General features: G+C 42.0%; 1 protein-coding gene across 7 annotated transcripts in view; it reads left to right on the top strand.

Moving 5' to 3' along the window:
* Positions 1-12,081, top strand: part of DLC1 (DLC1 Rho GTPase activating protein) — a 245,931-nt gene that overhangs the window by 231,172 nt on the left and 2,678 nt on the right. For all 7 annotated transcript variants that reach the window (XM_063157210.1, XM_063157212.1, XM_063157211.1 and 4 more), the window contains 8 exons: positions 2,272-3,698; positions 4,771-4,947; positions 6,870-7,029; positions 7,271-7,469; positions 9,376-9,589; positions 9,991-10,105; positions 11,010-11,231; positions 11,668-11,885. In XM_063157210.1, the coding sequence (XP_063013280.1) occupies positions 2,272-3,698; positions 4,771-4,947; positions 6,870-7,029; positions 7,271-7,469; positions 9,376-9,589; positions 9,991-10,105; positions 11,010-11,231; positions 11,668-11,885 (2,732 nt within the window). The remainder of the gene's footprint in view (positions 1-2,271; positions 3,699-4,770; positions 4,948-6,869; positions 7,030-7,270; positions 7,470-9,375; positions 9,590-9,990; positions 10,106-11,009; positions 11,232-11,667; positions 11,886-12,081) is intronic.

Genomic DNA, 12,081 nt, shown 5'->3' on the forward strand with positions numbered 1-12,081 from the left:
GTTCCTTTCCAGTATATTTTCAGAACACAACAGCTACCTTTTCAGAAAGTTTACATGTTTCCAGAGAGCTCAGCAGGAATTAAGTGTTTCCTGAATCTTCAGGATTCCTGTGGAGCAGAGTGAGAAGTAAGAGAGCATCCACTGTAATTTCAGTAAGGTAGTACCAACTTGCTAATAAGGTACCACTCAATAGCTGTCTTAAAACTATGTGCGTGTCCTCAGAGGGATCAGTAATTGATACTGTCCCCTGGGATATGACAACTGCAGATAAAGATGGCTGAGTTAAGGCAATACAATGCTGCCCTACCCCTAACAAGAATGCATACAAATGCTCTGAGGTTGTTTACCAGGAATTAATCCCCTCTTTCCCTATCTGTTTGAGGTATGTTGGAAAGAGCATCCAAGCTCCAGAAGATAACACTCTGAGGCAGCATATGTAGGAACTCCTTAAAAGTAGGAGTAGACAGCTGGATTGCCATTTATGACCACCAGAAGATTTCTCATCCTTTTTCCTGGACCTTGTTAACAGTGGAATGATCAGTGTTGATATTAGAGGTCAGACCAGACCTGACTTCAGGTCCAAACCTCAGATCTTCCAGAGTCTGGATTTTAGCTTTTGTTTCAGTCCTTTCTGAATTTCATTCACCACCCATGTTCTGGCAGATAGACTTAGGGCCTATTCCCTTTTGTTATTGATGTCAATAAAATCAATACTTAGCTTGTAAAGCTTTTTAACACTAGGGGAGAATGCTGCTGACAGAAACATGTTACATTGTTTCCACTGACTTCTTTGCAAATTAAAATTACTTCTTTTTTTCTTCCAATCAATCTCATTCACCCCCAAACCATCATTATTATCCACATCACACTCTAGCAGTTTCAGATTACTTTTTTCCTGGTGAAAACTTTAATAAGGAAGCCAGAATTCTTGGGTTTTCATCTGAGTCGTGGACAAAAGTAGTTTGCAGTAGTTGGGAGGCAAAGACATTGATGCTTGCTCTGTGTCTCATGTGTACTTGGTCTTAAAAATAAATACAGTATTTCACATATTTTCCTGAGCTGATGAAATGTCCTATAAAAAGAAAAAAGTAAAAGTAGGAGATAATCAGGATCTGAAGTATGCATACATAAACTACTTGAAATATGAATAATTTACTTGTTTTTCAAAGAATGAATGTTTGTAGTCCTGGCACACAAATAGTTACATTTTGGGGCATGCATATGTGTTTGTTTTTAAATAAAAGCAAGTTAAATAAATGAAGTGAAATTCATAGAGCTGGGTTGCAATTAGTGTTTCTTACTCTAAACACCAAAGATTATTTTGTGGTTTCATGGTGTCATATTAAAATATCTTCATTGGTTTTATTCCTCCAACTTTCCATATATTTGGAAGACCAAATAGGTCAGGATCATTCCCTTTCAGTATTTAGATGAAAAGATTGTAGGCGTAATTGATGTATGTGTAATTGTACTCTAAGCATTACTCATACATCAAACATGTTATTTACAATTTACTGAACGTGCCACACTGTCAGTGAGCTCTTGCTGCTCACTATCTATGAGTGTTAAAGTTTGCCTGAAGCTAGACTGAAGTAGAGAATTCACAGAACATTCTTAAAATGTTAGCTGCTAGCCTGTGGGAGGAAGAGTGGACCAGGTAAGAGCCTGGAGCCATCACACTCTAGCAGTGCAGGAGCTTCTTTTGCTGTCTCATTAGTCACAGTGAGGAGGCTGTTCAGAGTTCCCAAATGGGTAAGGAATTAAGCCACTAAAATTCAGAATGTATGAGAAACATCTCGTAATTGCAAAGAGGAGTATAAACATATAGCCACTATCAACAAAGTGTAGCTTTGGAGAGAGTCCAGAGGGACCCCAACTCCTGACTGACTCCAGTTTAAAATGTTATGCATGCCAGGAATTTCCATTGATGTGAGGGCTATCTGCTGTGACCAATTAATTAAGTCTATGGATACTAGGGTTTTTTAAAATAGAACAATTTAAAGTAGATTGTATTGTTTGTTTCTTTTTATGAACAGTATATCTTTTGCATTTAAAAACAGTTAAAATATATTGCCTATACCATGTTATCTTTTCTCGTGACAGGCTTTATGGCCTAATCTTCCTCTCCCTGAAGTAAAAGACTGTTTTCACTTTAAATTCAGTGAGAACAAGGTCATGCTTAAAGCAGTTTAGTGGACATTGTATTTAAATTCAACTGCCTTTGCTGTTTGAGTAGTTTGCAAACAATACTTTCACGGTTCTTCTTTGCAGAGTGAAGATTCAGATGAAGATGAACCTTGTGCAATAAGTGGCAAGTGGACTTTTCAGAGGGACAGCAAGAGGTGGTCGAGGCTTGAAGAGTTTGATGTCTTCCCTCCAAAGCCAGACTTGGATATCCCGTCCCCAGAAGCCCCTCACCTGACGAACGCGGCAAGCCAGGAGAGCGTGCTCACAGACCTCAGCGAACGCCAGGAGGTGGCTTCTATTCTGAGCATCAGCAGCACCAGCAGCCACCAGCCAACCCTGCAGAGCGAGGCGTCTACCACCAGGACAAACTCGGTGGTGAGCGTCTGTTCATCCAGCAATTTTGTAGCCAACAATGACTCATTCAGCAGCCTGCCCTCGCCCAGGGAACTGAATAGCTTCAGCTTCAACACAAAAGCTAACGAGAAGAATGCCAAGTCCAAAACCAAGAGCCTGCTGAAAAGAATGGAGAGTCTTAAAATCAAGAGTTCTCACCATGGCAAGAGCAAAGCTCCTTCAAAGCTTGGCCTGATTATTAGTGGGCCAATCCTGCAGGAGGGCATGGATGAAGATAAACTGAAACAACTTAACTGCGTGGAGATTTCCACCCTCAACGGCAATCACATCAACTTCCCTATGGTACGAAAGAGGAGCGTCTCCAATTCCACCCAGACCAGCAGCAGCAGTAGTCAGTCTGAGACGAGCAGCGCTGTCAGCACGCCCAGTCCTGTCACACGAACACGCAGCCTCAGTGCCTACAATAAAAGGGTGGGCATGTACCTGGAAGGCTTTGACCCCTTCAACCAGTCAACGTTCAGTGATGTGATGGAGCAGAACTTCAAGAACCGGGGCAGTTTTGCAGAAGACACCGTGTTTTTTATCCCTGAGGATCATAAGCCTGGCACTTTTCCCAAAGCGCTCTCCAATGGCAACTTCTCCCCTACAGAAAACAACACCTCTGTGAACTGGAGGACAGGGAGTTTCCATGGACACGGCCACCTCACCCTCCAGAGGGAGAACAGTGGTGACAGCTCCAAAGAGCTGGGCATGGGAAAAAGGCGCAACTCCTCCAGCTCAATGAGCAGCCGCCTGAGTATTTACGACAATGTGCCAGGTTCAATCCTGTATTCCAGCACAAGCGACCTGGCCGACCTCGAAAATGAAGATATATTCCCAGAACTAGACGACATCCTATACCATGTCAAAGGGATGCAGAGAATAGTGAACCAGTGGTCAGAGAAGTTCTCAGATGAAGGGGATTCTGACTCGGCACTCGACTCCATCTCCCCATGTCCTTCCTCTCCAAAGCAGATTCACCTTGATGTAGATAATGATCAAAGAACACCAAGTGACCTCGACAGTACAGGGAATTCACTGAATGAAACGGAAGAGCCCTCAGGGATCCAGGACAGGAGAGACTCTGGGGTTGGTGCATCGCTGACACGTTCCAGCAGGTGAGATCACAAGTGTTAGGACTTGGGGTGGCCTGGGGATGTCCCCTCCAGCCCAAGCACCACACTTTCTTAAGGTGCAGTAGAAGCTGTGGCTGTTCAAGCACACATGTGCTGTTCCATTGTTTCCCAAAACCCTTATGGGCAAGAGAAATGTTTGGGCAACACTTTGTGGTTCCTACAACTCACAGCTGTATGTTTGTGGGTTCAGCCTGAGTTGTCATTGAAAAAACAATGTTAGCACAGTTTTGGGACACAATAATTCTTCAAACTGAAATGGTGCATGGGAGGGGAGGGCCATCAAGTAGGATTAAACACTTTTTTTTAGGAGAACCAAGAGTAAGTGTGTTCTGGTTTGTGTCAGTGTGTAGTAAAAGCCTTTACTTTTAGACTGTTTCAAAAAATTGCATTTTTCAATAGCAGGCTGTTTCTAATAGCATGCTAGGGTACTAAATCTGTGGGGAAAATGAGGCTTGATTACTTTCTCTTGATCACTGTAGCACAGTGGGAGACTGGGAGAGTTCCAGTGGCCTCCAGATTCTGCTGGAAGTTTTACCATGACTGTATTTTGTATTGTGAGTAGAGCAAGGATTTTAATTCTTTCTAGCTTTGTTTCCAGTTTTCTTTTAAAATTAATGCAAATCATTTAGTCATCTACAGCTGTTTGTATAAACTCAACGGGACTTATAGAAGCACAGAGTTCCTATTTGATATTGTCTTAAAAATTCATGCAATTTTTTCTTAATGGAGGTTTTTGATTCCCGCTGCCCCAATACTGAAAGGACTTTGGGAGAAGGGCGTTGGAGCCCTTGGAGGATATCTGCTAGGGCAAGGTTGTGTAGCCAGCACTGAGCTGTGGGTCAGCTGAGAGTGCACATTCCCATGTGAATCACCTGCCCGTGCTGCCTCACGCCAGGTGAGGCAGAGACGCCGCTGGCTGACGCCTGTGAAATCTCAGAAGAATGCAGCCACCAAGGGCAGGGATCTCAGCAGTGCATTTGCATTAATTCCTGCACGTGTCTTGCAGAGGCATTTCAGTAACCTGCCCTTTCCCTGTCTCTCATCTTCTCCACAGGCACAAGCTAAGGTGGCACAGCTTCCAGAGTTCCCACCGGCCCAGCCTCAGCTCGGCATCACTGCAGATCAGCTGCCAGTCCGTGGCACAGATGAATCTGCTGCGGAAGTACTCTCTCCTGAAGCTGACAGCTCTCCTGGAGAAGTACACACCTTCCAACAAGCATGGTTTCAGCTGGTAAGGACACAGTGCTGTGTATAGAGAGCCCGACTGTGCCAGCATGACAGTTGTGCCTGTCCCAGGCAACGTTTGGAAAGATGTAATGCGTCCGTCCAATCCCTCTTTTTCCATATTTGCACTTCTTCCTCCAGCCTGTGCTGACAGTGATTTATGTTTTCCTAAGATGGGGCTAAAATCACTAACCCTCTACATAAGTGTAATTGTATTAGGCTTCAGAGATGTGTTTATGGGGACCTGGGAGAGAACCAAAGCAATGGAATACAGACCAGCTTTCAGAAGAGGAAGATGTTCAGTATCTATAGCAAAAGAAGGACCACTTGTTTATTGAGGCAGTTAGCAAGCAGTGGCACAAATTGCAACCAATCTTAATAGACTCACATTTCTTCAGTTATTCTTAAATATTTGCATTATTTCCTTTACATAATTATGTAATTAAATAACGTAAATGTCTCTTAATTCTAGTATCTAGTGGTAATAGCCAAAATTTTGTTTTCCCTTTTTAAGGCACTATAAATCCATTAGCAAAAGAGATGGAGAGAAGAAGAAAGGTTAGGAGAACCATGGAGTTTTTTGTAGGCAGCAATTTCTGGTGTGGCCAGGTGTTTGTAACCCAGTAGAATATTTTTTTGTCAGAAGAATGAAATAGAAAGCTCTTTTATTATTATATCTACAGCCTGTGTAACCTTCAGGATGCAAGGGACGCAAATAAAGTTTTTCTTGTCCCTACCACAGGCCAGCCTCCTCCCTTCCCCAGGAGTCATAGAGAGTATTTAGCTTCAGCATCAAAGTACCTCCTGTTCAAAGGCTGTTATTATGTCAGTCTTTCTAAATACAGAAGTTGTTTGTTCTGAAAGACAGAAATAAGTATTGACCAGTTATCCCTGCATGCTTCAGATTCTCAGTGGAGATCGCAATGTGTTTTTTCACATTCCATTGGCATGTTTTTTGACAAAGCAAGTATTATTCATACGTGTATCAATAATGCCCTAAACTTAACTATATGGCAATACAAATTGGGCTGTTTTACTGCGTAACAGATTAGTCAGCTGTAAATCCAATGCACTGTTTTTATAGCTGTACTGTAGGTTGAAATATTAAATGTCTCCCTGTTTTCAGCGCTACTGTGTCCTATTGGTTGTTACAGTGGACATTAGCTTTCCTCCCTGTTTAGGAAAATGACCTCAATATTTTCACATTTTTGTGCCTTTTTTTTTTTCCCTTTATAAAACCAATACTCTGGGGGACACTGGGGTAAATCATTCCTTTGTGTTTAGTAACTTTTTCCTTGGAGTCATAAGCAGATGGAAAGGCCTCTCAATGAAACTTGGAGTGGGAGGTGAGAGTAACAAAAGTCACTGGCTGACAAGGAGGGGGGTCCCTCAAAGGGGTTGTTTATAGAGCTGAAGTTTTTAGCTGACAAACTCAAATGTATTACATCAGTTTCCTGCTGTTCTGCACACTGGTGGGTGGTGGACCCAGTTTGAGGACTTTGCAGAACAAGTAGTTGACATACAAAAGCTCATTGTTCAAATGCCCATCTTTCCTGAAACCTAAAGAAGCAGTGTTATAAGGGGTCACTGACCGCAAGATTTATTTTGACTCTTTTGCAATTCAATCTGGCCCCTGCAGTTTTACCCTGTAGCTTTCGTCTTCCTGATATTGATGGAGTAGCACCACATTAATATTTAGAGGCAGCATTCTGCCCCAAATGTCAAGCCTTTCTCTTAGAGAAACTCTTGTTTTCTTTCCCCTCACCCTTTCCAGCCCTGAGTGGATTTACTAATTTATACTGTCACTATTGTTCATGTTACTAAAAGTGTTTCACTTGTTTTCACTTCCCTTCCAAACTACTGGAAAATACAGAAGATAAATAATCAACAGAGGTTTAATTTAACGTGTCATTCCCTTTGCTTAAATAGGGCAGTACCAAAGTTTATGAAGAGAATAAAGGTGCCAGATTATAAAGACCGAAATGTGTTTGGAGTACCCTTGCAAGTGAACGTGCAGCGCACGGGGCAGCCTCTGCCCCAGAGCATCCAGCAAGCCATGCGGTACCTCCGCAACCACTGCCTGGATCAGGTGGGTTTGTTATTCTCTTGTTCCACGTGCATGCCCCACCCAAAGCCCAGCTTTCCCTTCGTTTTTATTGTTCATGCGTCAGACTGAAAAAAGCGGACTCAAAACAGGACAAAATAGATAATTAATGCATGGAAAGATTTCCACAAAATTGGAGCCCATGTGTAAGAAGCTAAAGAGCATGCTTACATTCCAGCTTTTCTAGATTCCTTATAAATGTATTTCCTTTTATATGTGTGTTTAGGTTGGACTGTTCAGGAAATCTGGAGTGAAGTCAAGAATTCAGGCTTTGCGTCAGATGAATGAGAGTTCCACAGACAGTGTCAACTACGAAGGCCAGTCTGCCTATGATGTCGCAGACATGTTAAAGCAATTCTTCCGTGATCTCCCTGAGCCTCTCATGACCAACAAACTCTCCGAGACCTTCTTACAGATATACCAGTGTAAGTAGTGAGATTCTGCAGCAGACAACAAGTGGTCATTTGTGTAGCAAGGGTGGAACTTTGTAACTCTGCTATCCTGGACACTACACGTGTTTCTTATGTCCATCTTTGCCCTTCTCCAGTAACTGTTACAGTTCAGGCTGCCTCTACGAAATGGATTTTTTGTATTGTAGTTTTATAAAAATTTATACTATAAGTTCTTTTAATTTCACCTTTCTCTCTAGCTCAGGAACAAATATAAATCCTTCATCACCTGCTCTAAATTTTCTTCTCTTCTTTGAGCATGCTTGATATTATGGTTTGAAAATAAGCCACATCTAACGTGGCTGAGTAAATGTGCAGAACAAACACTATATGAGCAGAGTTTGGGGCTTTTGAGGCAAAGCTACCAAAAATTTTTACTTCCTTATAGTTAATTTTCTGCTATCCTTCCCCTCAGCTGTTTAAAAACAACCTCTAAGTGGTAAGCTTTTCTGTTATTGACTTGTAGCTACTTTGCAGATAAGTATCATAAAGTTTTCAGAGTAAATCACATAACAAATGGAGTTTATCAATGCTTGTGAAAAGAAATAAATACCAAAAGGTTACAGGAATTTCTGTCAGAGCTCCATAGGTGGAGATGATGTTTTAAAATATCATACAGACCATTTTTTCAGTGCAAGCATTTTTGTGTGTGTGTTTGGATTCCCAAACATGTTTATGGAGAAAATTAATCAGACTCTCCACTTCCATGCATATTAAACAGCAGCTCTGTGGGTTTAGAGCCAAAAAAAGTTTGACAGAGCATTGCAGAGTTTCTATTCCTTTCCTTTTGCAGGTGGTAGGTCTGAGGAATTCCCAGAAGTGGTCGGGAAGTATTATCTCTGTGTAAAGCAATGAGCCTTAAAACAGCTGTAAATTTTGCTTCCCTGCAAAGGGAAAATTTTCCCTTTGCTTTGGTGCTATGCACCAGGCTGCACACTGGAATGCACGTGGCTTAAATGCGCTTTGAGCTGATTGAGAGGAGAGCATGGAAAACAGTGGATTTTTGCTTAAAACTGCTTTCTAAATTCACTGCTAGCCTTAAAAAGTTGCTGAAGCCCAAAGCAAATACCAATTAAGTATCTGGGTAGGCACCATGTGTATTATGAGAGATGCAGTGAGGGTGGTAGGCTGCTAATGATGATATAAATGCTCCAGGACTCAGACTCTGATGTTGTCTTCAGAGGTGGCTTATTGGAAATCCCTTTATAAGAAGCAGATCTGGTCTGGGTTATTTCATTTTCCCTTTCAAGTTTGGAGGAGAAAGCTTTATATAAAGAGACATCAAATCTTTCCAATGGCTGTTTGTTGTTGGTAACCAAGGAGCTGTTTAATGGTATGGGGCTTCACAGCGTGGACTTGCTTTTTCCACCGCATGACTTTGAATGATCTGCTCAATAAAGTAACCCTCTCTGTTCAGTGAAACACTTTCTGGATGTTTTATGACATCACTGTTGAAAAGGTTTGCTAGCTAATTTATTTAATTTACCTATTCTAAAATGCATTCATGTTTTAAATTTCTTTGCAAGCAAAAGAACTTCTAAATTGGCTGGACTATGCTTGCTCGTTCCCTGCCTGAATCCAGGCTTCTGTCCTTTTAGTGCATCTGCGGGAGCATGTAGCTGCTGAAGCTAAATCTAAAATTAACTCTGGCCTAGGCACAGCTTCTTGCTTGCATTTCTTGTGAGGCAGGAAATAGCTGAGGGTAGTTAAACCAGTGGGTTAAAAAACATTCCTTCATGTTTCCTACAAATGGTATGCATCCTGAAGGAAATCACTTCAAACTTGAGTCAAATATTTGAAGCTGGAGTTTGCTTTGGGATGTATTCATGCTGTGTGTGTGGAAAATCAATGGGCTGATGAGAGAATTGCTAATATTATGCAGATGTGCCAAAGGATCAGCGTCTCCAGGCTATCAAGGCTGCCATTATGCTTTTACCTGACGAGAACAGGGAGGTCCTCCAGATTCTTCTCTATTTCCTGAGTGATGTCACGGCTGCAGTGAAGGAAAACCAAATGACACCAACAAACCTGGCTGTCTGCTTAGCACCTTCCCTCTTCCACTTGAATACTCTCAAAAGAGAGAATTCTTCCCCAAGGTACGTTTTTGGGAGCAGTCAGACTGCTGCTGGTCTCGCAGCACAGCTGGCAGCGATGTGCAACAGGCACAGTCTGGGATTGATCCTGCCAGCTGTGAGCACTGCAGAGAGCACCGGCTGTAGAACAGTTATGGGAGCTTACCTTTTGTTGGAGATTTGTTAAATTATAAACAAGCTCATAAGAAGGGAAAAAATGTGGATGGGGGAGGGGTTTCCAAAGAAAGGGCTTAGAAAGAGTAGCAAGAGAAGTTGGCAATGCCATGCCAATGTTTGGTACCAGGCAGCACTGCTCTAAATCACCAGCAGATGTGGGAATCATACTGTTTTCTTCCCAAACACATCTCTTGCTCTGCAACAAATAACTGGATTTGTGTATGTGTGTGCTCTTTTCCCCTGTGAAGGGTGATGCAAAGGAAACCAAGCCTGGGCAAACCCGATCAAAAGGACCTAAATGAAAATCTGGCTGCAACCCAAGGGCTAGCTCATATGATTGCTGAATGCAAGAAACTCTTTCAGGTAAAACACCTGTTTACAAAATTGATGGCTAGAATATTGATTAAGATGTCTTAGAACTGCTGTATAATGAAAAGCTAGGAATGTCTCTTTATTTTAATCATGTTTAACACATGATAAATAGCTTTTTAAAAACCTTTGCTTCCTGATCTCTGTGTATACATGAATTACAAGTGGTGCCAGAAGGGAAGAGAGTTGTTCTGTTGGCACTGGTGCTCTCGAGTCAGGAGGCAGTTGTGGGGTTTGGCACATTTTTGCTGCATCCAAGCTGCATTTGGAATACATTTTCAAATTTTTACTGTGCAGCCATGAGGGTCTGTGGACCTCAGCTCTAATTACAAAGCAAGAAGCTATTTCCAGGAATTTCAGTGCTCATTTTGTACTTAAATTCCCGAGAGTTAGCAAGACAGGCCACAAAAGCATCCTGGAATGTAACACTGTCAAACCATAGGTTGAAGGATCTGTAGAAACTAAAGCACGCTCTCTCTAGGGCCTGTGATGGAGAACCAGACAAGTGGAGTCCTGGTTTTCCTCACTGTCATCAAATCTTTTCAGAGCCCTCAGCTGAAGACGTGCCTGTCTCTTTTCTTGCAGCTGTCAGTGTTCCCTTCTTCCTTCAGTTTGCAGATTAAACTGTGCTTGGGAATTAATCTAGTTGTGTAGTAAAGGGGATACTCCACAGAATAAAATAAGACACCCCATAAAAGAGAGACGAATTTGAGTTATATCAAAGTCACAAACTTAATTTTGGCATTTCATCTTATTGAGTGCTTAACCTGACACAAACACATCCCATCACTTACAAAACTAACATACACACATCCCTGTGGCTATTGAGCTGCTAGACTAACACAGTGATCTGGGGAGAGAGCTGCAAAAGGATGATTTCACCCTTGTCACCCCTCAGATACCGGAGGAAATGAGCAGGGGTCGGAATTCGTACACGGAGCAGGACCTGCGTCCCCTCACCCTGGAGGAGCTCCGGGGCAGCAGCAGCAACATGGAGCCCTCTGACTACCACTGCTACCTCCAGGACTGCGTGGATGACTTGCTCAAGGAGATGAAGGAGAAGTTTAAAGGCTGGGTCAGCTGCTCCACATCAGAGCAAGCAGAGCTGGCGTACAAGAAGGTATGCACCCTGCCACTCACACCACAGCTTTGGGTTTTAGCTCACTTGTGACACAGGATATTACAGAAGGTTCAGTACACACCTTTACTTTGTAGATAGATACTAGGAAAAAGGTCTTGATCTTGTAATGCAGTTGCACACCATATAGAAGCACCATGTCTTTCAGCAGTAGTTTGCCAACATACACTGATTTCTGTTCTTCTGTTTATCCAGCCCAGGAATGTTCACTATTGAATTTACACACCTTCACTCACACATGCAAAGCCTTAACAAGCTGAGTCACTATGCAGACAGTAAGAAAGAAAATTCTCATCTCTGATCTTGTACAGCTCAGAACTACCAGATGGAGAAGTGTTTCAATAAGATTCTTAAAAATAAACTTGAAAAATAAAGTGTAAGGAAGAGTAAAATTAAGGACTCTGCTACTTTTCCCCAGGTGTGTGAAGGTCCCCCACTCCGATTATGGAAAACTACCATTGAAATCTCAGCTACACCAGAGGATGTTTTAAATCGTTTACTCAAAGAGCAGCATCTTTGGGATGAAGATCTTATAGAGTCCAAAGTAATCGAGCCTTTGGATAGCCAGACTGATATATACCAGTATGTCCAGAACAGCATGGCACCTCAGCCAGCCAGGGACTTTGTAGTCTTAAGGTGAGACATTCCTATGTTTATATCCTACACATATGGCAGCCTTGCTTATTTCTTTATCATATCAGCTATATTGATGAACATCTATTTGTGCCTAATTTGAATTCTTATTTGATGCTTGAGTTACTGTCTGTATAACAGTATAATAAAATAAATAGATTATATATTATATAATAAAAGATTTTTGGCTTTCTTTTTT

This window comes from Melospiza melodia, chromosome 5 (assembly GCF_035770615.1).
Source record: "Melospiza melodia melodia isolate bMelMel2 chromosome 5, bMelMel2.pri, whole genome shotgun sequence".
NCBI lineage: Eukaryota > Metazoa > Chordata > Aves > Passeriformes > Passerellidae > Melospiza > Melospiza melodia.